The sequence below is a fragment of the Clinocottus analis genome, unplaced genomic scaffold, assembly GCF_023055335.1.
Source record: "Clinocottus analis isolate CAN_PGR_092001 unplaced genomic scaffold, fCliAna1.0.p SCAF_18, whole genome shotgun sequence".
In the NCBI taxonomy this organism is placed as follows: domain Eukaryota; kingdom Metazoa; phylum Chordata; class Actinopteri; order Perciformes; family Cottidae; genus Clinocottus; species Clinocottus analis.
In genome coordinates this window covers 5,695,948-5,723,336 of record NW_027175909.1, presented here as the reverse complement: position 1 = coordinate 5,723,336, position 27,389 = coordinate 5,695,948, and the positions used below count along the sequence as shown (strand labels likewise).

General features: G+C 42.7%; 1 protein-coding gene across 3 annotated transcripts in view; it reads left to right on the top strand.

The window, feature by feature from the left end:
- Nucleotides 1–27,389, top strand: part of LOC137788585 (guanine nucleotide exchange factor VAV3) — a 79,611-nt gene that overhangs the window by 14,532 nt on the left and 37,690 nt on the right. For all 3 annotated transcript variants that reach the window (XM_068581464.1, XM_068581463.1, XM_068581462.1), the window contains 8 exons: nt 19,827–19,885; nt 19,989–20,054; nt 22,309–22,417; nt 23,303–23,404; nt 24,772–24,840; nt 25,870–25,973; nt 26,156–26,255; nt 26,592–26,687. In XM_068581464.1, the coding sequence (XP_068437565.1) occupies nt 19,827–19,885; nt 19,989–20,054; nt 22,309–22,417; nt 23,303–23,404; nt 24,772–24,840; nt 25,870–25,973; nt 26,156–26,255; nt 26,592–26,687 (705 nt within the window). The remainder of the gene's footprint in view (nt 1–19,826; nt 19,886–19,988; nt 20,055–22,308; nt 22,418–23,302; nt 23,405–24,771; nt 24,841–25,869; nt 25,974–26,155; nt 26,256–26,591; nt 26,688–27,389) is intronic.

The window sequence follows — 27,389 nt, the reverse complement described above, 5'->3', positions numbered from 1 at the left end:
TTTGTAGATTTGCTCATCCTTGTGATTTTGCATTCATGTGCTTTTCTTATCAAATTCAGCCCCTTCAAGCGTTTTAAGGAAAAAAACAGTGTCATGAAACGAAATTATATGCAGAAGCTGCTTCTAGAAAAGCCATGTTTATATACACATATATATACACATATATACATACATATATATATACACATATATATATATATATATATATATATATATATATATATATATACATATATATACATATACATATATATACATATACATATATATATATATATATACACATATATATACATACATATATATACATATATATATATATATACACATATATATACACATACATATATATATATGTATGTATATATATATATATATATATATATATATATATATATATATATATATATATATATATATATACATACACACACACACACACACACACACACATATATATATGCACTCACAAAAACACAATGTGTGATTAATCAACTAAATTGTATCCTTGTCTTTGCCGAGTTACATGTCTGTATGCTACATATGAAGCTACAGCTAGCTAGCTTAGCTTAACAAAATGTAGGCTGCTTAACAATAGACTATATTTTGCACAGGTTTAACAAACTAATTATGTGTTTATCAGTAAACATTGGAGGTGCTGGTATTCAAATTGTGTCTCAGCACTGCTGGAGTAGCTATTCCCCGGCATTTACCGCTTTCCGGTATGCTAAGCTAAGCTAACAGGCTGCTGGCTGTGCCTTCCTTAGAGTGGACTCATCGTACTCTCTGCATGAAATCAAAGTGTTTTTTTCATGAATGTTAAGCTTTCACATTTTCTTTAAGTGCTTTGTTTTAGTAAAAGTTCCATCTAACAAATCTGTTTTGAGAATATAACGCTCAAACTCTCTTTGATGAGATTGATTACTGGTACCCCAAACTATAAATCCCTCTTTGGAAAGCTCTTATCGTAGCGTGACGCTAAACGGCTCAAATGTTCAATTTGTCGCTTTCCCCCTGATCAGTTTCACATGAGACGATAAACTCTTTCCACTTTCTTGCCGATATCTTCCTCATTTTCCTCGGTGATTTCAGTTTGCCGAAGCACAACACTTTGATGACTCTCTCGAGTGAATCCCACATTGCCCAGAGAGAATTTAACATCTCGGAAATCAGACAGCGAGCAGGCCCCGTAATCCTCGCTTGGCTGGCTCTGCAGAGGCTAATGGAGTGAGGAGGGGATGGAGGAAGCTGCCACTCACCTGCAGTTCCAGCTTCTTTCCATTTTTTTTTAAGGGGGGGGGGTTTGTTTCTGAATAAAAGCTGCCGGACTGCTACTCAATAAAACATCCACGTTGCCAGTTTGTGTGGAAGTCTTGATAGACTCTGTGAGGAAACACGTGCTGCATATCTCGCTCTCCCTCTCTCTCTCTCTCGGGGTCCAACAGTTGTACTCTCACGGCGTTGTTCTGCCTGACGTTGTGCCGGACATGTTTTGAACTGAACTCACATGAGGCAACCTTAACCACGCCGCCAGAAGATTCTTCTCGACTGCTCCACCTTCAAAGCTGGGAAGAAATCCAGCAGTACGGGACGAGTCCCCGGTGGAAATTAGGTCTTCGAAAACATGACCAGACTCAAAAAGGAGGCCGCGTGCACTCGAACGCGTGATAACACTGATCCATCTGACAAACGGCTCTCGGCTTTTCCGTATTCTCAGAGCCGAACCGAGGCCGCGCGGAGACGCAGTCGTTGGGAAACTGACGAATACAGCAGGTCTGTCTGCAGCCCTTTCCTCTCAGTGCACGAACATCTGGTTAGCACATCTGTCTTGTAGACACATGGAGGGTTGTGGGCTCTGCAGGGAGAACCGAAACCTGCTTGACAAAGAGCGAGGTGGTGTTTAGAGAAGATATTGAGAGGTAAAACATCCTCCTGCTGTTTTTTTTTTATTTTATCAGTGGAGGTGTTTAGTGGCTATATGATGGAGGCAAAACAGTGGATTTCACCATAAGCATACCTAGTTTTGCTCTGGAGGACACGTTGTCTGCACAGTAGATAGATTATAGATCTCTGCTGACGTAACCCCTCTGATCCCGTGTGAAAACGTCTTGCATCCTTGGTTGTGACATGATCTTCCCTAAGAGCCAATGACTAATTGTCTCACTTCTAGTTTATTGCTAATTCCGGTCATCTCGTATCAGCTCCTTTCAAAAATAGAATCAAAGTGCTGACAGGAGCTTTCCAGTCCCATGACAGGCAGTCGCTTCGTACTTGGAAATATTGAGTGTCATGGACTGACCTATTAAATAATGCAGCGTACTTCAGTTGAGCAACACGCTGAAACCAGCAACAGTAGTGCATCATCTTGGCCAAACTCTTGGCCACCAAACTGCTTATTAAAGTCACACACTGATCTCATTCATCAGGCTGGACCTTCTTCTCTCAATCAGAGTGTAACAGTGTGATAACTAGTAAACGCACGGTGTACTTAAAACAATGAAGTAATCTCAGATAATTATGCATAATGTTGGTATTTCATGCTGAAATGAAGTCTGCCTGTTAAACAGCAATAGGGGGCGTCGTCATTCATTCCAGCATTTCTTTTCAATGCCTAAAATTGATGCATGGTAATGTTCTCGTGTTACACTCAACTAAATAAGCATATTTATTGCCGAAAGATGGGCCAAGAATGTCATATTCTGTGAAATTAATACTTTTTTGGTCACATTTCAGTTTTAAATGGAGGATCAGATCCTGAAATGTACTTAAAAACTATGATTAAAGACCCTACTTCAAATCTTAAAGACTGTCTGTGCACATCTGGATGATTGATGAGCACTGTGGGCTTCATGTGGGCTGGGCTCCTCCATGCCGGAGTAACCTCAGATCATCTGCCGCGTTCCTTTCTGCGTAGACTATGCAGATTTTGCCGCACCGCAACTTCCTTCAAATGGGCCAGGAGATGCCCCACCTGCATGTGTTTAGCCGTACGATATGTAGATAATCTGGCAATAAGAGAGGGATACGGCATGCTTTTGTTTTTGCAGCTGCGTTCTATTCATCCGTCTGCATTGAACTCAACCCCGCGTTCACTGCAGATACTGTGCGGCAATTCCAATAATCAGACACAGATGAAGGTTGAAATGTTCCTCCCAGTCTGCACTTGTTTTGAAGTAGGCTTGTTCCAGTGAAATCTGCCTCTACACACAGTTCGAGAAGTCAAACGACTTATTGGAAGAAAAAGAAATCATAAAATCAGTATGTTAATATTTTTGTTGAGCCTTTCGAGGGGACTTGTTATTGAGTGTTTAGCATATCAATCTGCGGGGCGAACGTGTTTAAAAGCCTCACGCGTGACTCTCCATTGACCTCTGCCTACAAAGACAGTGTCAACTCAGCCCCAGTGGGTTCTATTACCATAAACTACCACCGGCTCGCTCGCAGTTTTAGGTGGATGCAGATGCTGATTATTTTGGTGGGGGGTGGAAAATGGAAGCCCCGGGGGGGAGGGGAAAGCGAAGATGGAAAGGAAGAGGGAGACAGACAAAGAGGGTTTATTGATTGGTGTCTTCCTCCTCAGTTGACTGTGATAAATTTAACCACGGAAACCCACATAAGGCTGATGCATCTCCTGAACAGCCCTTCCATCATCTCTGTCCGTCCTTTGTCCTTCAGCCGTGCTCTCTCCAGCAGATCGGTGTGGTCAGATATCATATGTCTGCTCCAAGCTAATGGATACTTGGGGTGTGTCTTTGTACTGCACGGCCGAGCTGCAGTAACAGTGGTCTACAAATCACGTCCGAGATTTTGAAAGCTGCCTTTTCGGACTAAAAGTGTAGCGGATGGTTAATATATTAGGATGATGTTGGTCTTTTATTAAGAAAAATCCCATGTTGGCCTTCGGAGGATCCTCCCAGACCCCTGCTATGCTCAAGTGCATTAACAAAGGAGTCTTTCCAGTGAGGTGGAAGAGGTTTAACGTTATAGCCTCATAGGTGTCAGTAGGTTTAACCTGCAATTACGTTTTTAAAAGGAACTGTGAACCCACTTACTGTAGCTCTATTCATCTGGCTTGTAGTGCAGAGCCGCACTTTCCCATCAAGGTCAAAATGCTGTTTCAATTGCTGTTCTATTCTGAGAAAGCATGAAAAAAGATCCAAATAAACAGAAAAAACTGAACTTATGCAAGTTTGTGGTGTTTTGGGCACGCAAATGGGGCCTTAAAAAAAACATACTAGTAGAAACCACACAGTGAGTTTGTTTGCTTGGATGAACAAATGCAAAAACAATCCATTTGATTTTATTGACAGATGTCTGCCCAACAGACCTTTCCCTGACGGTCATTTGGCCAAAAGCAGGCAAGCGCCAGCATTAATAATGGCTGCATGCCAATTGTAATGTGCATGCTGGCACACGGGCACACCACTATCAGTTACACCTTGTCTGCCATGACCAAGTCGGCCGTCTGGATTATTTCTGGGCGCTGAAGTAATTGTTTCTGATCAATAATACAGAGGTGTCGTCTGCAAACATGGAGCTGGAGCGAGGGAAGGCTCAGGGTGTGCGTGGAGTTGTGTCTGGCTAACAAAGTCGCATTCATTTGCATTTTCCTTTTTAAATTTGAGAAGAAACTGTTTAATAGGAGTCAAAGCTCAGAATCAAACCGGCATACTTCTGACTGCGATTCAGCACAAAGCGTATATTAACTTTAATTCGGTCAGCACGGTGGATAAATAGCCAATGTGTGTCCGCAGAGCATTTACCTCGACTTACAATGTTCGTGTCTGAAAAAGCTCCCATGCATTACTTCCTTCCACTCAATGCCTTTGGAGTTATTGTTGTGTCCAGAGCAATTCAATTGAACTTGCTCGAAAGCTGTTGTGCTGAAAGCTCTATGTGTAATCCATGGACTGCGAGTGACTGTGACATTCGCTTTCACTAGAATCACACATTTCATATCAACTGGCTTTACTTGAGCGTGAATGCTCGCACACATGTGCAACCCCCCCGACCCTTAAAGAACAACACAGACACACCCAACCCTTGCTTGCTGATGATTGCTCAACCGGAGAGCTCCATGCCTCCCTGCTTTCCAGCTGCAGCAGAGATGGATTGTCTCTTTGATTGTTTCAGGGTGTCAGAGAAGAGAAAAAAAAACTTCTTTGATGATTGCGGACATCTGTTTGTGCCCTGTGTGAGCAACGCTGGACGTCTTGACCGTGGCAGGCATCACATATACGTAGGTGGTACAGGCACACGCCTACAATGGCAGACGAGTAGGCTCGTCGTGGAGCGCCAGTGGGTTTGGTTCTGAATGTAACAGCTATTTTCTGTCCAACATTGTGACATATGCAGACCGAAAAGATGTGTTTTAAATAGGCATTTGTTGCTTTGACAGGCCTCTACATTGTATTGTACACTTCTAACCGCGAGGTCAAAGTCTTCTAAGAATCCTCTTGACTTAGAGCTCAAGCACAAAGGTTAGGAACAACAACAACAGCCCTAGGTTTTTAATGTACAGCGTGCAGAGCAGTATAAGGGTGTTAGCATGTCTTTTTGGATCATCTTTATGGACCACATAGAAAGTTAAAAACCATCACCCTTCAACTTCAACTTGGGCTGAACTGATACATCAATGAAGCATTTCATCTCATGTTTTCTTGCTAACAATGCAAGTTAATTCGTTTTTGAGTTCATATTTTGGTTTAACGGCCCATGGAACAGTTTTCAGACCATCTGGTTGCACCTCTCTTTATGATGTCAGATAGGTGACGGTAAGACTGGGAAAAGAGATTAACACAAGACGAGAAGCATTAGGTAGCACGCTCTCCCTACTGTAACAAGATTGCTAGGAAATTAGCTGAAATTGGAGTAGTATTGGCACCAGTACGGCTGGAGGGAGACCGAGGCTACAAGTCATGGCCCCCTTGCGTCTACATGTTGTACAAATAGGAATAGCAATTCTTCTGAAGCGGATTCTCTGACATTTTAAATGCCACATGGACCTTTTTAAATGCGAATGTGGGAACAAGAGGTTTGCGTCTGTGAGTGGCTACGTGCTAGTGTGTGCATGTGTGTGAGAGCTAGCAGTGACTCCCCTGAGGACTGACTCATCTCAAGTCTCAGTAAGCAGCAGGAAACAGGAAGAGGAAACGGTCACCACAGAGCCCCTCTGGAGTTGTTCTCTCTGTGTGAGTGTGTGTGTACTGTATTCAGATTTAGCTTCAGGTGTACTGGTAAATTAACACCAGTGTAAGGAGTAGTGTGTGTGTGTGTGTGTGTGTGTGTGTGTGTGTGTGTGTGTGTGTGTGTGTGTGTGTGTGTGTGTGTATGTGTGTGTGTGTGTGTGTGTGCTCAATTCCTCCCCAGGCTGTCAAAATCAAAACTACCTCCCCTGTTGTGTTGTATTTTTTTTACCGACGCCTCGTGGGATCAACAAGGCTGTGTGTGTGTGTGTGTGTGTGTGTGTGTGTGTGTGTGTGTGTGTGTGTGTGTGTGAAATTGTGTTTGACCAACACTATTGGACTTCCCATAGTTGCCTCCATGTTGTCCTGTCAGAGGCTCTATCAAGCACCCACTCTTCCTGTGACCGGACCCCGGCCCCTGGAAGTGGATGTGTGTGTGTGTGTGTGTGTGTGTGTGTGTGTACACGACAGTGTGTGTAACATTTAGGGGGTTTCTTTAAACGCTTGTATTTCCAGGATGACACGTCATCCTCCTACCGAGGACCAACTCCTTCATTTAGACTGAGGATGCACGTTTGTATCCTCTGCAGTCCGAAATATCCCACAATCCTATGCACACAATGCATGTCCACGACTCTTTCATTGCTTAGCGACAGACTCGTTCACTGAGCTTAAGGAGCACTAACAAAGAAGCCAGCAAGAGAGAGAGAGAGAGAGAGAGAGAGAGAGAGAGAGAGAGAGAGAGAGAGAGAGAGAGAGAGAGAGAGAGAGAGAGACCAGTCGGGAAAACACGTTAGTAACCTGAGAAATGAAGGGTTTATTTAGACAAAACCAGAGTTGGTGATTATTAAAATGGCAGAAAAAACTAACCAAGATGGGTTTAATGACTTTCATGTAGTTTCTGTAGTTTCAATTAAGTGTATTTTACAATCGGCGAGGTAAAAGTACTGTTTTTGTTTGGCAACAGGTTGCTATGAGGAGAACCTATTCATGGTATGTTTTGTACATTAAGAATACAATTAGTCATTCCCCAAAATTACACATTATGAATCTGTCTATATTGTTTTGAGGAAAGCAGAATAAATATTCCGACTGGTAATGGTAACATACTGACTTGTTAGAAATACAGTTTGAAAGGAGGAAGCATGCAAATATTCTTGACTTTGAGACAAAGAAACAAAGAAGTGCAAAGGGCGCTCTAGAAACTGCACGGCCAAAATGTATGCCTGCCACTTTTGTGGTCTGCTGTGTGTTTGTGAGAGAGAGACAGACAGAGAGAGAGAGAGAGCGAGAGAAAGAGAGAGAGAGAGAGAGAGAACATCTTTGCCCCATACCGGTTCAAAGGGAGCCTCCCATTGAGTGTGTAACACATAAACACTGCAGGTAGTCCGACAGTGAAAATATTCAAAAGAAAAAATGCTCCTCATGGTAAAAATGTGGATAGGATTTTAAAGTCTTTCCCAATGCAAACAGGTCGGCACCACAACACATGAAGCTTTTGTTCCATTGTAACCATTTGTTTTAATTAAAAGACACAGTACAGGTTGCTATATACCTCATTTGAGATGCAATGCATGTTGACGGTGTCCTGCTTTATTATTGATTGGTAATCAGTAATTCTTCTCGCAGGGACGTGAGTGTGAAGGCCTCTCATCTTAAAGTGTTGCTCGGTATTGAGGTTACCTGGTTACAGACGTGCCGGGTATTTATAGGCCGCTGCTGAGTCTGGGCCAGCCAGCGAGCATGTGAAGCTAAGCCACCGTGGTCAGGATCAAAGACTACAAAAGACTGAAGTGCAGGTCTACAAACCACCTCCTCCCCTCGCTGTCCTACTTTCTGACAGCTTTACCCCCCAGCTTCAATACAGAGCTGGAACCACGGACCTACATCTCACCGTTTATCATACAGAAGAAGGGGAGACTGATGTATTGGTATTGCGAGCCATTTATTAAAAAATGTCATCCGCTTTAGTCAATGTCGCTGACCTGTTATTGACCGATATGATGGGGTTTGATTCATATGTTGGAAAAACCACACCAATGTAATCAAATGACGCTCCCTTTATTACTGACACCATATTTATCTATGTGTCGACCTCAAGCTGAACCCTTTCAAATGTAACAACAAATTGGATTTCATTGAAATATGTATCAATAAAGCATAAGTTTATTGACACTGTTATTTTCATTGTCTTCTAATGGTACTTTGGAGGCTTTTCCATCTTGACAAGAAGAAAACATGGAAGCTTGAAAAGGCCTTGAATATTATCTCAATGTTTGTTGCCTGCAGCTTCAATCTGGATAGTGGAAATCTTTTGTTTATCCAACAGATAATTTTGTCAGTAAAGTTATTTATAGCTATTCCTGAAGTATGTAGTGTGAAGTATGAAGGACTCTACTGGAATACATCTTTTTTCCAAGTTAGAGGGTGGCTACAAAGATTTTACGGTGAGTTTGTGAATTTCACTTTTTCTCCCTTGCAACAGATTCGTGGATCTGTGACTGAGATGTCAGATTTCTGGGAGATATATTTGTAGGTCCATGCAGAGCATACGACCACGGCTCAGGGGTCTGCTATCCGAAAGTAACAGCCTCCAAAAGATCTGTAAAGTTCTTCAGCCCACTGAAACATCGGATATTCACGAACACAGGAGACAAATCTCACAGAGTTGAGCTGTAAAACTTTGATTAGTTACTTCTGCTTTGCCTACTGATGACTGTACGAGGTGCATTTAGAGTCAGAACATGGATTGCCCACAGTCAGTGTTGTCTTCCAGATGGGCAACCGTGAGCTGAGATGAAGTAATGTTTAGAGTCTGCATGTTTATTTCTCTCTCTTCAGTCCACTTTCTCCCTGCGGCAACGCAAACTCTCCCTTGGGCACCTGCCGGCTTCATCAAAATTTGTTGTTTTTTCTTCCAACAAGTGCAATCCCTGTCTGACACATCTTTAAAAACTTTTTTTTTCTGAATCTTTCATGAGGCGCCGGAGGCAGCATCTGTCATCTCTCCGACGTAGCCGAGCTAACGGCAGCGAATGGGATTTCACAGGGACATTTATGTTCTTCTGATCTCGCTAAGATGTTTTTCTGTAATGTTAAGATCCTGCAGAAGCCATGCAGACGACCGTATGTATCTATGTATGTCAGCGATGCTTTCTCCAGATGCTCAAGGCTCACACTATGAGGGGGGTTGGGATGGAGGAGGAGGGGGGGGGAGTCTTTTCTTCTCTGTATCGCTTCCCAGAGGTGGAGGTGGAGTGGGTGGATGGATGCGCTGTCATTCAAAGGGGGGGGCATTTCTTAAAGCTAATCTCCAGCCTCCCATCATACTAACTGCTGTGTGTTATATAACATCCAAAAAGGATTCAGCTGGAGTCACATGGGCTGTTGGGAGACAAACGTTAGGATTCAGGCAGTAGATGAAATATGTATATTAATACATAGTGGCGAAAGGAAGCGCTGTAATTAATACATAAAGACACAAGAAACATACAGACGAGGAGCACAGCACCGCATCACTTATCAGTTGAGTTAATGAGAAGGAATCTGCGAAGGCCACTGTATATTTAACGACAGAAACTATAATGAGACCAGGCCATCTCTTGCGGGAAGGTTTGAAATAAATTATAAGCCTCATTTTAACCACATTTGGACACGATAATATACAGTGAAGAGGAACATATTTAATGCACACGGCAGATTTTATTTAGAAACATTAATAGCAGGAGTGAACAGTCTGTTTTTATTCATACGGACAGACGCAGGATGTCGTGAGCCCAGACCTCCGGGTCTGAAAGGTGAAGCCAATGCGGAAGAACCGTACACTTGATTTCCAATGGCCTCCAGGGGCCGACTTTAACCGTTAACTATTTCACACTGCGTTTTCAGTTCAGGAAATTTAATTGGAACCATGTCGGTCGCCTACAACTGTCTTACTCAGCATCTTGTTCCACTGAGCTCCACCCGCTCGCGTCACTTTTGGTTGCAAAAATAACAAAAAACAAGAAGGTTATGGCTTCAAAACATCAGTCCACAAACCAACAGGCGCATCGCAGTGACTCAACCACTTCTTAGATACAGCCTGTGCACGAGCTTCGTGAAAGGACTTCCAATGTCCCTCTTAAGACACAATCTTCAACGCCAGATAATACACGTTGTCCATTACAGCTCATGGCTTCAGGGAAGTGTTAATCAATGTTAGGTCTCCATCTGGTCCGAAGGGTAATATCGAACATTAGGGTTATCTCTCATCTGGTGTTTTCTGTGCTTCTGCACATGCATTTAAATGACAATGTCATGCGCATACTAATACTTTGTCAATATGTAATGTATATATACACACATTTAAAAAGGCACAATGTGTCAGCAAACTACAGCTGAGGCTTATGGGGATGCCATCAGTTAAAAAAAGGTATTAAGTCATAAACCAAAGTGTTCCATGTTCATTTAAAAACGAGGAGTCCATGCAAAGATCATAAAGATGAACTCCACCCTCGAGTTAAACATTATTTCCCTCACAGCTGGTGAAACTCAATCAACCATATATCACGCTTTTGTCTCATATTACTCTAAAGCTTTATTTAATGGATGTAAAATGCTTCCAAAAGTGCCATACTTTACTCTGCCTCATTACATTATTGAAGCGAAAAGTCACCGAGAACCACCACAACGAGACTGCACGCAACCGCATGACTAATGCGAGGAATCTGCACAGTGAGACTGAAACGGTGCGTATTTAATTGTACATGATTAAAACGGGAGCTCCTCAGGGCACGCAAAGTAACAATAACCCACTTATGCCATATAGATGTGACATGCTGGCTATTTGCGGCCGGCGCTCAAGCAGCATAGAAGTGGGAAATACATGCGTTACATAGCGGGAGCAAGACGCGTTCGCTTAGTCTCTCTGTGCGCTTGCTCGCCCCCGTTTTGTAGCCAGTTTGAGATTTCATCACTCAGTTTTTGATGGGTCACGTTTTGGACATCAAGAAGATTTTCCAGACTTTCTACAACTTACATCAGAATTATAACAACTATGAACACAAGCGAGCGGACCCTTGTATCGCTGTTGCAGGCTTGCTTTTTGATCCAGTGATCAGAGGAATGGCTGTTTACATATTAATCCTGCCGACTGCATCTTTAATACACTAAATAGAAGAAATAAAGAAAAAGACAATAAAGAAGATAGTTGACTTGCTAGACTGACAGCCATGATTCAAAGGATTGGAATATTGGACTTCTCAATTCACTCTCCAGGCTTTTAATGTCTGGAGCCAATAATACAGATGACTTTATGTTTACTTTTTCCCATGGAGAGTTGGATTTATGGCAGCGTCTCTTTGAGCATTTGCCCGTTATGGCTCTGGTCAACACTATAATCCAGCATCGACGGAGGAGAGCCATAAAATGGCTGACATGTAAACTACCATGATGAATAGTGGTGCGAGGTGCAACAAGATGGATAACCCCGCTTCAGCCTTTGTTTACCTACAGCCAGCGTGGGTTGTAAATCACGGCGCAAGTACAGCCGAGCAGGAGATGCCGTAAGTGCCGTCTGTTGGCCGGCAAACTCCAGCGCTTGAGCTGCTGGGGCTCATAAATGGTGGCGCTACCTGGATAGACCTTATCTAAATATATCAGAGAAGTTTTTCCTCACTAATTCAAGCAGCAAGCCGAACAGACAGGGATTTATTTTAGTGCAAGTCTTCTTCATCTTCTAAGTGCAGTCACCCGACTGAGTGCTTCTCACTGTTGGCTCTCGTCAGACCTCCCGGCTTGTCTTCCCTCTTAACGAGTTAATTGCATTCACCTGGTGTCCCAGGTGCAAATCAGTTCCTGATTAGACGGCTGCAGTAGAAGACCAGCAGACTTTTTCTACTGCTGGTAAGCGAAAAACACTTTCAGTGTATAGTCTTTGAAATATAATTAGAATATACTTTCATGTAGTTTAAAACGTGGTGGCGTATTCACTGAAAACTATATTATATATAGTGAGAGCAATTTGAATAGTGCTGCAATCATCATGCAGCTGTTTACAAAATTGGTTTAAGTATGATTAGTAAAAAAAGAAACATACTTATCATACACAAACATACCATTTAGTGCAATACATACTTAACCATTTAGTACAATTAGGAAAGTATACAATATGTCCTCGAAGAAACAACCAGTCAATTAATCTATGATTTTGAAATGCCAGTTACATTTCAATAAGAAAAATATAATACTTATTTTTTTAGCTCTGTGGAATTATCACTGTTGGACAATACTGCCCACACGGGTTACCGACACATACATCGTCTCGTTCTGCGCAGAATCGATCGCCGCCGATCGCCGCACAATGCATGCTGGTTAGATTTGTTTATCATAATAATCTATAAGCATATGTTGTTTGATTGATATTAATAAAGCTTATTTGTTCAACGCGTATCAAATCCAGGAGCAAAGTGTTTCACAGAAAGACCTAAAAAGAACAAAATACAGCATACAATGCAGATACACGCAGATTTCTACATAATATAAGCACATATGAATCAATATGACTGAGACCTGTAAACAGATGGGGTCTAACAGGAAGTAACTGTTTCTTCGACTTCCTGTGTATTCTTTGCAGGAGGCTGAAACCTGTCCGTCTTGCTTGCAGTTTTTTTTGTCAACGCCCCCTGCTCTCGTCTACTTTCCCCTCGAGGCGCAGTTCATCTGGAACGAGCCTCACGACCCCTCTGAGTAGACGCAGCTTTAACAAACAACGAGATTTACGAAGTATATCGTTCGGCCATAGCTTCTGTATTTCCTCTTGCTGTTGCCGTGTTGTAGAGGAGTAAATCCCCAGAACTGATTTCAGCATTTAGTTGTCCCCTCGTGTCAATCCTTCGGTCCCATGCGGTGAGGCAGGGCCCAATAAACCTGAAGTGGAGGGGTTCATGACTGACAGCGGCTTCAAAGGAAGAAGGAAAAAAGAGTCCTGAGGAATGCCCATATGGATTTTCACTGACCGCCTTAGGACATCGTTTACAACGCAGGCAACCCACTCAAACTCGCTCTTACACTTGGTAACGGTTTTTGGCGAGTCTTTCATGTCTTGGCTCTCCAAATGAGTCTACAAGGAGCTGAAATGAGCAGCTTTTAAACAGCATCCTGATAACTTCACTACATCGGTTGTTTGAGGGACTCTTAAAAGCAGAGTTTATATTTTCAAACTGAAACGCCCTCCTGGGAGACTACTTTCCCCCCGGTTGCCTCATTTCATCTTCGGTTAACTGCGGGCTAGTGTTTCAGCGGCCAGGGAACGAGATCGTCATGTCAACGTGATGAAACAATGGAGACTGTATTGTCAATTGGTTTGGGAGTGGGCGGAGGGATGAGGTTATGTCTTTAGCATGGCTGCCACAGTGGATTCAACGATAATAACAGCAGTGAACACAATCGGGGGACGCTGTGGGATGCCTCGTTCTATCTCTGAGTGGAGGATTTTCCTCAGTTATCAGCAGGCTCATATTGAAGGAAGAAAAAATGCTCATTGATCCTCAGTCTGTGATGATTATGTGAAGCTACAAGTCACGCACAGAGATTATGGCTGTTGTACTCGCCTGAAAGCACAATGTGAGCTGTTCTGGGACTAGATCAGCTCCATTGTCACGTACTGCGAAAGCTGTGAAAACGGCTGTTTAATGTGTCGTTCTGAAACTAATTTATTGAAGTCTGAAACATTCCCCCTGATGATGTCGTCGTGATGTCATCAGGGTGGTTATGGGAGTGAGATTTGTTTCAATTCTTAAGCGAACTCCAGATGTAGAGCTTGAAGGCTGTTGGCGTTTACCAGACAGGGAAGGTTCAAATTAAAGGCTAGTGGGTTGCATTATGGGAGTTGTAGGATCCAGTGACTCACAGTCAGAATATAACTGATTTGACCAATCTGCTGTTAAGGGCTGGGACTGAGTACCGATTGGTCTTTAACATGCAGTGAAAAATCGACTCAGCTCTACTTTCTTTCTGAACTATCCCTTCAAAAGTTCAATGTTTTACGGTAAAGATCTGTTTTTGCTTTTAAAGCGAATTTATTCATGTAGCACTGCTTTGACTTGATTGTAGTTCCTCTTTGGTGTTGCAGTAAATGCTCTACCAATCAAACAAGGAAAGCCTGCTGATATATATATATATATATATATATATATATATATATATATATATATATATATATATATATATATATATATAATGTGTCAGTATGCATCTTTGTTTGTCCAGTCAGTTGTGAGCGACCTGCTGAATTTCAGCTGGAGTTAGCTCACCTGTCAGCAGGGTGAGGATTGTTTGGGCATCAAGACCCTGAGCCGCGTGGGAACGTCAGCGTGAGAGCGGTCGTGCGTTTGTCTGCATGTGAAAACCATCGCAAAACGTGCCATCACCAGAGTGATGTGCTGCCCTATTAACGGGAACATAAAACATTCAAGGAGCGGGGTTGTGTGTGTGTGTGTGTGTGTGTGTGCGCCCCCTGAGGGTCTCTGGAGGTTGATGTGATTTACCTGGACAGCGATGATGCCCTTGCTTTTGACCTTACCCTGCTGAGATGGGAGTTATTAAGAGGGAGAGCGATAAAGGCAGAAACTCAAAGCATGCAAACGCTGTTAACTTTTATTTCCAGCTGAACAGTGTGACATAGTTCGGAGCACCGGGAGTGTCCTCCGCTGGGACCGATTCGGTTCCAACGCATAAGTTTGTGAGTTATCTCAGCGGTTGGGCCGCTAGGCGCAGAAAAACTCTCACTTCTGCTCCAGTTATCACTTAGCGGGCGGTTAGAGGCACGTTTGACTTCATGTTTTATAAATATCCGAGGCACTGCCGGGTCCGTCCACGAACAAGAAACCCCCATAGCTGCGAGCAGCCGTGCACAGCTGTGATCACATCACTTCAGATGACATGGTAACAATGGAGCTTTTCACAAAGACGCGAGGTGAAGCCACTATCGCTCGCCGGCGATGTCGAATGACAACACGGACATGAACACAGACTCATGACAACCTCATCTACTAGTTTTTGGCAATGAGTGGAAAGGGAAAGTTTGGCTTCTGAACTTTACTGCCTTTAGCCGCTGACTGTCTCTGAGTGGGCTTGTGTCTTTATTTTCCTAAAGTCCCATTTTCCTCATCCGCGCAAGTCCGGCGTTTACAGATTTATTTCACCCTGAGGAGCGTGTTTTATTTTAAAAAGCTCTTGCGGACGGCTATCCAAAGAACCCCAGAGAAAAAGATTTGTATGGCAAACAGATTTTCGAGGAATATCTACCGTCCTTTTTCCTCTACGCACGGCTGTGGAGCCGAAACAGGTAGAGGAGATGAGCAGAACAGTGGACTGAGTGGTGCAGGCGGTGAAGACTGAGGAGAAAATGTCAAGCGTGTGTCGCATCCCAAACAGCTCCACGTCTGTATAATCCAACCACACTAATTATGTATTATGGGCGTTAATGAGCCATGGCACTGATTGCCAAACATTAGCTAGTCTCTCTCTCCGAGCCAATCAGGCTTTTATTGGCTCCCCTGAATGTGGAAGGAATTTTATACACCGGCTGCATCTGTCAAACTGTCTCACACACACACACACACACACACACACACACACCCTCACACATTCATGTATGCATGTATGCATATAAGCACAAATAACAACCATCAACCTCACGTGCGAAACCAGCTGAAGTCACACACACATCTGTATTAGCTCTCTGCGTTGTGCGTTTTTAAGCAAATGTTGTGTTTTTTTAATGTGGATTTAACACCCATTGTTTGCCACCAGGCACAATAACAGAGAAAGAGGAGGCTGGTTGATGTTCATGTGTCCTCTTTTAGTTCCAAACTCTTTCAGAGAAACTGTTTAAAAGTGAAACGTGTGAGGGAGAAGAGCCGTTTTGGTTTTCTCCCTGAAACACAAACGCTTCTTTCTGGATTTCCTTTCCTGCTTTTCATGAATGTTTTATCAAAGCGCTGGCTTTGAGATTAAAAAGAGATTAATTGAGTGTGAACAGTGAACGTTTTCAAAGCTTGATGAATGATATGCAATGAAATTAAAGACATTTACTCTTTTCTTTTTTTTCTTCTTGAAAGGTGTTATCAAAAGCCAAGTTGAAGCTTTTAGTTCCTTCACCGGTGCAGCAAGGACTTTCTTTCAGGCTAAACGAGTGTGGAACAACCTTGAATTTCACACCCTTCACACTCATCCACTTATGGTCTTTTTGTGCAGACAAATAAAGACATCAAGATTTCAGAAAACTGAACAGTGTGAGGAAGGGCTCCAGTCTTTGAAATGACTGCTTCCAAAGCATCAGGTGGGGGAAACCCCCTGAAATAACGGGCTGCAGGTGACGCTAACACCATGTGAAGGTGCTCTCACACCTGCTTGTTTTGCTGTGGTTGGGTCACCCCCCTCCCCCTCACCCCCCATTTCTCTACTGGTTTGTCTCATACGCGGTGGTGAGAAAACCCTTCAGCAAACAGCTGATCCCTGGTCAGCCTCAGTTAGATAGTCACGGACTGACTGTCGTGTGAAACTCGGACTGGTTTTGTTTTCACATCGTGTATTATGTGTAACATTGCACAGGGAGAAGCGTACGGAGACAGAGTGATGCTTTTTGGCAAATTACCCGAGACTGCAGTGAAACAACTCAGTTTTTTTTTAAATTTAGGATTCACTAAATGTTCCCGATGAGCTAATAAAGCTAAGTGGGTCTTTTGTCATTTTGACACTGCTTGCAGTTCGCTCTGTTTTCCTTTTAAAACGCTGCAGTTAAGCACCATTTTCCGCACTGATTTCATTAGGTGACCCCATTACAATCTGTAAATGGGAATAAAGCGTTCCTCTCCTTGGCTTGGAAGGCAAAAAGCCACACAAAAGGAGGAATAAAATGGGAGCGCAGGACTCTGGGACAGAGCGCTGTGTCGTGTGTGAAACCAACACAACTGCTGGCGTGTCATACATCTGACATGCGTCACTGATTTTCTTGAGGTGCCCCTCACCCCGAGGCGAGGTCTGAGCATAGATAACGAGGAGGTGATCAGATATTATAAATAGTATTTGTTCGCTTGCTGAGGACGGATTGTTCTGTGTGGACAGATGAATGAGGCCAATATTGATCTTAGTATATCGACTACAAAATGAAGTATGCAAGAACATTGTATGTACAGTAAATTAACTAGGTTTTTAATGGAGATCTCTTTGTCTTCTATAGTATGATTACACTTTTAATTAAAAACAATGAGCTCCAGATTTTGACTGGAACTTGCACTCTATCAATTTATAAATTAACACAGGTTTTATTGATTTATTGACACACACACACACACACACACACACACACACACACACACACACACACACACACACACACCATCTACTGCTTCAATTTGCTCTGGCGTGAATCATTAGCTCCGGCGGTGCCTCTGAGGTCATACAGAGCCGGTTTCTTAGCCTCCATCAGAGGGCCGGTGTCCCCTCGCATCGACGCTCTGCTGAGCCTGTGCGCTCTGCTTTACGTGCACCAAAGCGAATGCATGACCTTTTTTGAGCCTTTTCATATTCGGAGGTCTTGGATGATGTCTTACTCTCGGGGGCTGCTTTTTGCTGTTTCATGATGACACAGTTGCTCAAAAGCGGCTTCAAAGGACAGCTGCTGCTCCAGTCCACCGCCACGAGAGTCCTTGTGGCGGTTGAATCGCGATGCACTTTTTTGCAGCTTCACAAACAGCAAAGATCATCTCCATATTACTTTCCTTCCCAGCAAAAAAAATGATGAACCTCTTGGAATCAAACCTGTAATTCTCTTGACACGTCTCTGACCGCGGTGGAGGGAGTAATGCTCGTGAGTCTTCAGAGACGCCTCTTGCGTGTCCGCAGATGGTCAGTTTTGTTGCGAATGAGTGTGACTCATGTATCCGATGTGGCCAAAAAGCACTCGACTCGTCGCCCAAACTTGCCTGCCAGCTACAACGGGAAAGCGTCCAGCGCTGTGTTCAGCACACAGTGGATCTGGAGCTTTCGGACACGCTGAACCTGCCAACTGGCCTCTGGATGTCATGCCCTTCCTTTTATTCTTGCAAGGAGAACTCAACCGTGTCTGATAACTGTGTTAATAACCGGATGGAGAAAGACCATCTTTGAGTTTTAGATGATGAAGTCATGGCACTCGTTCCCGCCCGCGTTTGTATTGGATACCGGTATCAACACGTGGTTCCTGAGCATGTAAGTTGACGCTGAATGTACTGGACTGATCAGAGCAACTCGATGCACAGCTGCCCCAGAGACAGACATTGAGTCGGTGTCGTCCATCTTCTATCCGATGGACGTGAGGCCTTTTGATTGATCACATATTGTGCAAGTCATAAACACTCATCTGTGTATCTGTGAGAGACCCTTCTGGTTGAAATCACCACAGCCTGACTCCAAAAACAGCTCAAGTCCATCAATTTTCAGCGTTCCGCCATTGGCCCAACATTTGTTTTAGATCATTGACGCACCACATGTCACATTAATACTTCCACTGGTGCACAGTGTTACAGTTTAGAGCAGAAAGAGTGTCCTTTTGTGTTCCACGGGTTATTCTGCTCTCCGGTGGGGGAAGGGAAAGGCCAGTTGTGCGATAAGTATTGATCTCTGAGAGCTTATGCTCCGGGCCAGATGTATCTACGGCTACATCCGTGTGATGTGTGTGTGTGTGTGGATGCGAACATGCAGGCTCGGCACGTAAGCGCATTATATCAGCGGACAGATGACCCACAAAAAGAGGTTCTGAGGGACGTTTCTTTTCCAGGTTGCTTAAGAAACAAAACGGGAACAAGCAGAGCTCCCCCGCCGCACGTTGACTCACATACTTAAAGCGTATCGCTCGTTCGGCAGGTGAGCATCACTGGTGATTAGTCAAGCAGGTCACACACACACACACAAACTCACACACACACACACACACACACACAGAGACGGGGTCAAGGGCAGGGGCAGGACTGAGCACAGCGGCGTGAAATGACATGTCAACTAATAGCAATCGTGTCAGCCCACGCGTGCATGTGGTTAACTTCACAGCGTGATTGATTCATCAATTGATGATCGGCTCATGTGACTCTGATCTGCTGCTACTGTACTGTCGACTGTGTTCAATGAGTCATTTCTCTCTCTCTGTCTCTCTCTCTCTCTCTCGTTCTCTTTCTCTCTGTCTCTCTCATTTAACACATCTCTCACTGCTCTCCTTTCATTCTATGTCTAAATATATCTGAGGGGGATTTGTGCGTGTTCTGGTTCAAGATGCAACGCGACATTTGCTAAAATCTTCAAACAAACCCAAATAGGATTGTATCATTCTGAAAAACATATACATTTGTTATATTTCAGAATGCAAGTCGGGCTCGCACGACTTAATTAGCTCTCATGCAGCGTAAGCGTGTCTGTTTTATGGCGCACACACATGACACAGTTACAATGTGTGCGTGGCGGTGCTGGTGTGTGTGAGAATGCTGCCCTCATGTGGCCGCGCTCAGTAATGCAGCACCGTCAGAGCACCAAGACCCAGACCGCAAACCCCGTTGGTCACTTGCCTGTGAATGTTCGTCATGATGTTTATAACATTGGTAAGATAACATATTCTCATTTCCATTGCAGGTTATGGACACACTCTCTAAACTTTCCCACACGGCGATCGCACAACAAACTGGAATCAGGTACGTGGAAGTGAAATGACGATGATGTCGAATACGACACAATCCACGAGGTAATCTATGATGTGCATGATGGTGATGATGCTCTCTGATGCCCTTTCAAAAGGCCCTATCCATCTGAGGAGAGTGTGGAGGATGAGGATATCTACAACCACCTGGAGGACCTTATAGAGTACGTCTCCTCTCCTAAACACACCCACACGCATGACACATGCATTTACATACTTGTGAGGACTTTCACAGGAACTTCATTTAACAAAGTTATTTGTTCATTTATTCCACCGTGCCACAACAAAATCTCCAGGCTGTTTAGTGGGCGCAGCAGCATTTCTTCTCTTTTCATTAGTGAGCTGCGAGTCGTTCTTTAGGCTTGATCATTTTTTCTCAGCCAGTTTTCACGCCCTATTGTTTCCCACACGCATACGAAAGTGTTGCAGATTTATATGATATATTTGCCCGTATACAAATAGCTTTAAAGTTTGAACTTGAGTGAATTGTTTCAGGGACATGAAATTAATCTGAACAATGAACTGAAATTCATTGTTTTTTAATCTACTGAGAAGCCAGATGCCATGCACTTATCAGATGGGGAGAGCAGAGCATCTTCTGATTGATTTTATTCTAAAAGAACTTCACCAAAACAACAAAGAGTAAAAGCAAAGTCACAATAAAAACTTCAAACGACTCCTGACACAAAGCCATGTATCTAAATGTAATGCAGCGATAAAAACTGAATCCAAAAGCTACGTACGCGCTGAAGCAAATGTCTTCCTATAGTCAGCCAGTGTAGTCGCCTTTGGACTAATAATACTTCTAGTCTTTCCTGGTCCGAGTCAAATGGATCTACCAGAACCCGAGCACAAACCATTAACAAATATGGGAAAATATTGGGATTGGTTTTGAGTTGCATTTGAAGGGCACAGCTGCAGCTCGTGGTATTAGAAGTCAGTGGAGATGGATCGTCTTACGGTAAAAAGGCTGTTGGGCAGGCCGACACTGACACGGTGCTCTGGTCTGTGTTCAGCGCTGACAGCTCCAGGAGTAGGAAGCAGCCCACTCGTCAGTCGTAGTGAGGAAAACAGCAGTGTGATAGCAGCCAGCAGCGGCAGCCTGGATGACACTGAGCAGAGCCTCTCAGCTCCCATCTGCTCGATGTTCAGCAAACGTTCAGCAAACCATCTGGGGCCAACGTCTGAACTCTTGACGCTAGTCATCAGAAGGCATGACCAACATATATGTCTTTAGGCTGTTCAAAGGCTGTTCAATTAGATGAAGAACATGCTTCTTTTCTGGTTCATCATTGGCTTAATTCACTTTGATGCACCAGCATCTCTGCGACAAGCTGCTTCTTGATCCCCTGAGAAAATGTAATTATTTAAAAGATCCATCAGGGCGACTTGACGCTCTTCAAAAAAAAACGCCCATTGTGTGGCCGGAGTAGGTGTTTCTGGAACTTTTATTACACAACCCTTCCCCCTGAACCTTAGTTAAAAAGTACTCAATATTTTGAAGCCCCGCCCACTTAACACCAGTGAGATGCTTGGAGAGAAATACAGAAATGTGTTCATTAGAAATCAAAACAAAACTGATACATTTTGGACAACTTTTTGCCTTCATGCGTGATCCTCTCTTGAAGTGGATTAAGGATCACCAGAGCCTTTAAACTCAAAACTAAACTTTCAACAGTTGGAGCGTCTTTATCTTGAGAGAGAAGTTAGCCATCTTCTTTTGGAAGCGCAAACAAAGTTTTGGCCAACTAAGAGCCGAACACACACCAACATGGCCGTGGCAGCTGCTACGTAGCCATGTAGCCAAAATCATTTGATTGTAGAAGTTAAAAATACTCTATACAACTCATATAGTAAGGGATTATTGAACAATTAACAAACGGACGCAGGATTATGAATTAGAAAATGTAATTTGTATTATCTATTTTTTTACTTTTAGTGTCTTAAAATATATTTGGCTCATGTTTGTTCTTGTATACACCTCAGGGATATCTCGGTACTTGTACAATGAGCGCTATGGTGTACTGCAAATAAAGAACTGTTGGTCCCTGCTGGTCAAAACAGCATGCCAGGTACACGCACAAAAAGTGTGCGAACACACTGAGTCGTGTCGTGTTAGCCCGGTTGCAAAGGCACTGCAATTGGCTCTGATGTGAGCAGTCAGAAGAAGCCGATGGCGTCACACATAACAGCCTTTACTCGTGTGTGTGTGTGTGTGTGTGTGTGTGTGTGTGTGTTACTTTCACAGCCATGGATTAAGTCCTGTGTAACAGGCTAACAAGATAGTCTAGTATTGAAATCCACTTTTGTTAAACCAGAACTGTGTGTGTGTCTTTGCGTGAACCTTTCATGTGGCTGTCACAAAGCGCATTACACCCGCAGTAAAACTAGTATCATATTCTGTCATCTGTGGTGCAGCGAGAACGGGGTGGAGGACGAGGAGGATCTGTATGACTGCGTGTATGATGACGAAGATGGAGGGGAGATCTACGAGGACCTGATGAAGACAGAAGCCATCCCTCCTCCGGTCAGTCCTCCTCTCTCTGACTTCACTTCTTTGCCATGACTGAGATTGGCACGTGACATCTTTAGTTACCATCTGCATCAAAAATATAGTCTGACATTTTATCAAATATGCATTTTTGTTTTCATGCTGAGAAAGAGAGCGATTAGAAAATGCATGTAATAGTCCTCTCTTGTCTGGACGTTAACTAACACTAAATGAAGTGTCATAGAGACAGCGAGCGATTAGCTTAGCCTAGCTTGAAATCAGGAAGCTAAAATGAGCGTGCACTTCCAAAGCTCACTTATTTACAGAATACAATATATCTTGTTTGTTTAATATGTACTCAAGTTTTTCAAGGTATTATGCTCAACTATTTCTTGGTTGGACGAAGTGATTTTATTAGTTTTGTCGTATGCTAACGTTCCACTAAAGTTGGAGAACCCGTACAATACGTACAATGTCTCACAGCTAAATATGAACATTGAAGTCTCGAAAATGCTCTCATGTTGCCTTTTTTGGGTTGCTAGTTTGTGAAATTGCCTTTTTTTAAGCTTTAAAGTATCAAACTGATGAACTAATTGAAAGTGAACAAATGTAGAAAGCAGTATCAACTGTTGTATTAAACGTTTCTGTATATTTTGTGTATTTATTCACAACATATATATGCGAAGCGTTAGTTCAATAAGGAATGATAGAACCTCCTACTCTTCTCATATTTGGCAGACGGTCTCGCTATCATGTGTGACTCTGACCTTGCTCAAAGTGTTGCACTGACGACATCTGGTTGAACACTGTCAACCCACAGCGCTGACACATAGTAATAGTCCTGTGTGTGTGTGTATGTGTGTGTGCGTGTGTGTGCGTGCGTGTGCGTGTGTGTGTGTGTGTGTGTGTGTGTGTGTGTAGGCGTTCCAGAAGCAAGCAGAGACTGACATCAAGAGTTGCTGTTTAACAGAGATCAAGCAGACAGAGGAGAAATACACGGAGACCCTGGAGTCGATAGAGAGGGTATGACTCACTAAAAGAGCCCTTATTGTAAATTATAATGTTTTGTGCAGAACATTTTTATTGTGTAAATATGCAATTGTTTTTTAGTACAGACCATTAGCGGCAAGTTAGTATTTAACATGGGGGAAAAAAAAGAATCAACAATAAATTTGAGTACCACAACGATATTTTTTTCTCTTTCCTGTCACTTTAATAATCACACGTCACCTTTTGATTTATCCCGTAAGCACATTAGAGATTACGACTCTTAGGCTGGGAAGAGAGTCCTAGATCATCAGTCTTGAGATGATTTGAGACCAGTTGTAGCAAGTGGATCCTCTGCAGTTGTCAAACTGCAATAAATTGATCTACTCTGTGAGTGTAGTGTGTTTATAAGCAGAAGTCTGTAAAAAAAACAAAAACACCTGTCCTGTAAATTACCAGGAGTGATATGCACTAACATCATGACAAACTCTTCTAAATGAGGAAAACATATCAATATATTACTGTCAGCTTTCAATAATAACATAATATACTAAAATAGCCGCGTTATTTGAGTAACAGAAATGATACAAATTACATTCAACAATTTTTATTTCCTACCAATATCTAAACTAAATCATATTATTCTTCTTTCTTTATGTTATTGTGAGACCACGATCAACTGCAGTGGGTCAAAACTGAAAGTAAAGTGAACTTTCTTAGTGTGAAAATAGTCTCGCTCCATTGATTTCATGCAGTGAAAGCATGACCAGAGCACTAGAAATCAATTATGCCTCCTTATCGCTCACAATATTGGAGACTGCTAAACTGACTGACTGAAATTTGGGGTGTAATGGAAAAAATAATGAGTAGTGTAACAAATCTGTACTCCCAGAGAGAAATGAGGGCAACAACATATTTTTATTTTTGAAATTAGTAGTGGGTAATGAGTATTCCCAGCACCCAGCTATAAGAAAAGACCTTTTCCGTGGATATTTTCCATCTCACCCTGCACTTTCACAGAACTGTGAGGAGGCGGCTCGCCGTCTCTCCCCACCCGGCCTCGCTACTTGTCTTCTCCCTCTTGTGTACGTTCACATCTGGAAAAAGGCCGCGCTCGCTCTCCCAGCGGAGTACCGAGTAGATGACTTTCTATATGAAGTGGAGGAGATGTAGAGGTGACTACGCGGCAGGGAGTTTTCTGAAAGGAAATCATGAAATTGCCGACTCTGAAAATGAGATTATTGTTGTGACCCGGACAGTCCTCCTTGTTTTCGCTGACTGCAGCTCTTTGCCTCTTGGCCCCATAATAATATAACAGCTTCTCTCGCACAATGTCTTTCCCGCTCTTAGTCCGGAGGAGATGAGCTTCATTCTCTCACATTCTCTCCTCATCTCTGCTGCAGCACTTTATGACGCCCCTCACCATGTTTCTGTCCATGGCCGAGATGGAAAAGGTGTTTGTGAATATCCCGGTAAGTCATTGTGTTTACGCGGTAACGATCCAACCTGGTGGTCAACTCAAGGTCTCTGATGTCGTTATTGAGGGGCCGTTTTCAACTCATGTTGACTTGTCACAGTAGGACAGTCACAGGTTCCACACCTTTACAAATAGAAATGCAACTGTCCATGCAGCTTAAAAAATGCATTGCAATTAGTATTAAGACGAAGAGTCTACAGGCATGCTAACAGGCTCAAAGAGCAGCTAGCATGCTCACAATGACTAAGCACACTGTCTTCTACACAAGACTGTTATAAGACAACCACTAATGCAATTATGATATTTTAAAAGGTTTAGTTTCAAATAAACTTGGGCTGAAATGTACGGAGCCCCTAAGAGGACACAGGGGGAGAGAAAAAATGCATGAAAAAGAAAAATACCTTTCTTCTTCTTTTAATGTAGTGTCCCTGACTGTTGGTAGCAGCTTGGGAAATAGTGTTATTGTTAACTGAAGGCCGGTTTCCGCAAAGTAGACTCCAAGCAGCTGGGAACGAGGGTGAGGGGCCGCGTTTTGCACCAGCTAGCTAACTGTTTGTCTAGCTTTTATTTTTGAGGAATATAAAATATATGAACCGTAACTAGAGGTGTGCCATCTCCATTGTTGTGTTTTTCCTGGGTGCCCAGATGACGCTGAGATCTTTGTGTGATCTTAAAAAAGGTATAAAAAATGTCCCCCTCCATGTCCCTTCTGGGTCTCCGTAGAAATGCGTATCAACGAGCTGGTTAGCAGAAATGTGACTATCTTGATAAAACCAAACATTTCCTTATCCTACCTTCTTAATTGTGAGGATTTGCTACTTTTGTTCCTCCTATGGGATAATAAACCAGATATATTTGTGTTTGGGCTTATCAAAATTGCTTACTTTTCAAAGACCAAATTATAATTAGATTAACCAAGAACATATTCTGCAGATGGATTGATAATGAAAATACTCAGGATGAATGAAATTAACAGGCATTTGATGAACATCAACATTTAAGGATCTTTGCTGTTGTGTTTCAGGACCTGGTTAAAGTTCACAAATGTTTACTGCTGGAAATCCAAGAGTCAATCCACCACAGAAGTGCCCAGAACCTCTACCAGATCTTCATCACCTTCAAAGAGAGGTAGGCCCTGGACTTTGTGACCTCTATTTATTCTCTTCTGGTCGGTACATACATACAGCTTTAAATAAATGATGTAAAAGTCATTAAAAATGGCCTTTGTAAGTCTCAGCTACAGTTAGTAGAGTGCAGGTACCCTGGCTCTCTGTCTCGTCTTATGGTTGCATGTGTTTGATGTGTCGCAGGTTGCTGATCTATGGGAAGTACTGCAGCCACGTGGAGACAGCCATCGCCGGTCTGGATGACATCTGCAAAGACAGGGAGGACGTACGCATGAAGCTCGAGGTAAACGGTGTCAGTAAATGAATATTTTGTGTGAAGTGTTCATTTCTCAGAATAGTCAGAGAATGCCCTCAAGTGTGTGTCTGCAGCATTGCAAGGACGGCACCATGGCTGACATACATTTTTCTATTAATCTCAAATAGATTACTCCTTTAAACTCAAACTTTTACATAAAGTAAAAAAAAAAAAAAAATGAATTAAGCTCTTTTAAAAAAATAAGATAACAGTTCAGACCCTTTTAGGGTTGCTCGTAATGAATAATGAACAGTCACAGGCTGGCTTTCTTTATATGGTATATACATGTGTATCTACTGATTTTGTTTCCTCCTTGTCTTTCAGGAATGTTCAAAGAGAGCTAACTACGGCAAGTTCACACTGAGGGATCTGCTGGTGGTTCCTATGCAGCGAGTCTTGAAGTATCACCTCCTCCTGCAGGTACAAGACTCAATCCTGTCTGACAGCATTTCTAAACTAATGTAGTCATACACTTGTCTCATAATCACGGTGTGAAGACGTAGTCTTCCAATTAGTGCTGAGGAAGTTGGGAAGCCGGGGACCTCAAGAAGGGGATGTTTTTTCTGCTGAGATGTTTCAAACCCTCTGGAGACCATCTAATGATCTGAGAATACTCTGAGCATGGACTATTCATGGTAACATAACTCTATGTATATATCATTCAGAGACAAACTGGATAAAAATCACATGATATTTAATTTGACCATATATATATTTTTAATTGATTTCAAAACTTACATATCCATAACATAACATATTTTCAGTTCTGTACAGGCAAACATAGATGCCGAATAACAAAAGAAAACAAAAAAGTGTTTTATAGACTAATAGATTTATACATTTCTTTAAAATAATCTGTAGTATTTGTATATATATAAAGTAAATCTATTGGTTCAAATGTGACCTGTACTATTAAATATTAATACTCTGATTTATTATTACTCAATATTTGTACATTTCTTTAAGCACTTAACCTCATCTTTCCACAAAAACTCACTCTTCACATTTGTACAAATACAATATTATACAAATATAATATAATAATAGTCTGTCGTCAGCAAAGCTCAGTCTTTACTGACTTCATAGACGACTCTCTGTCGGTGACTGAGCCCCATCGGAGAG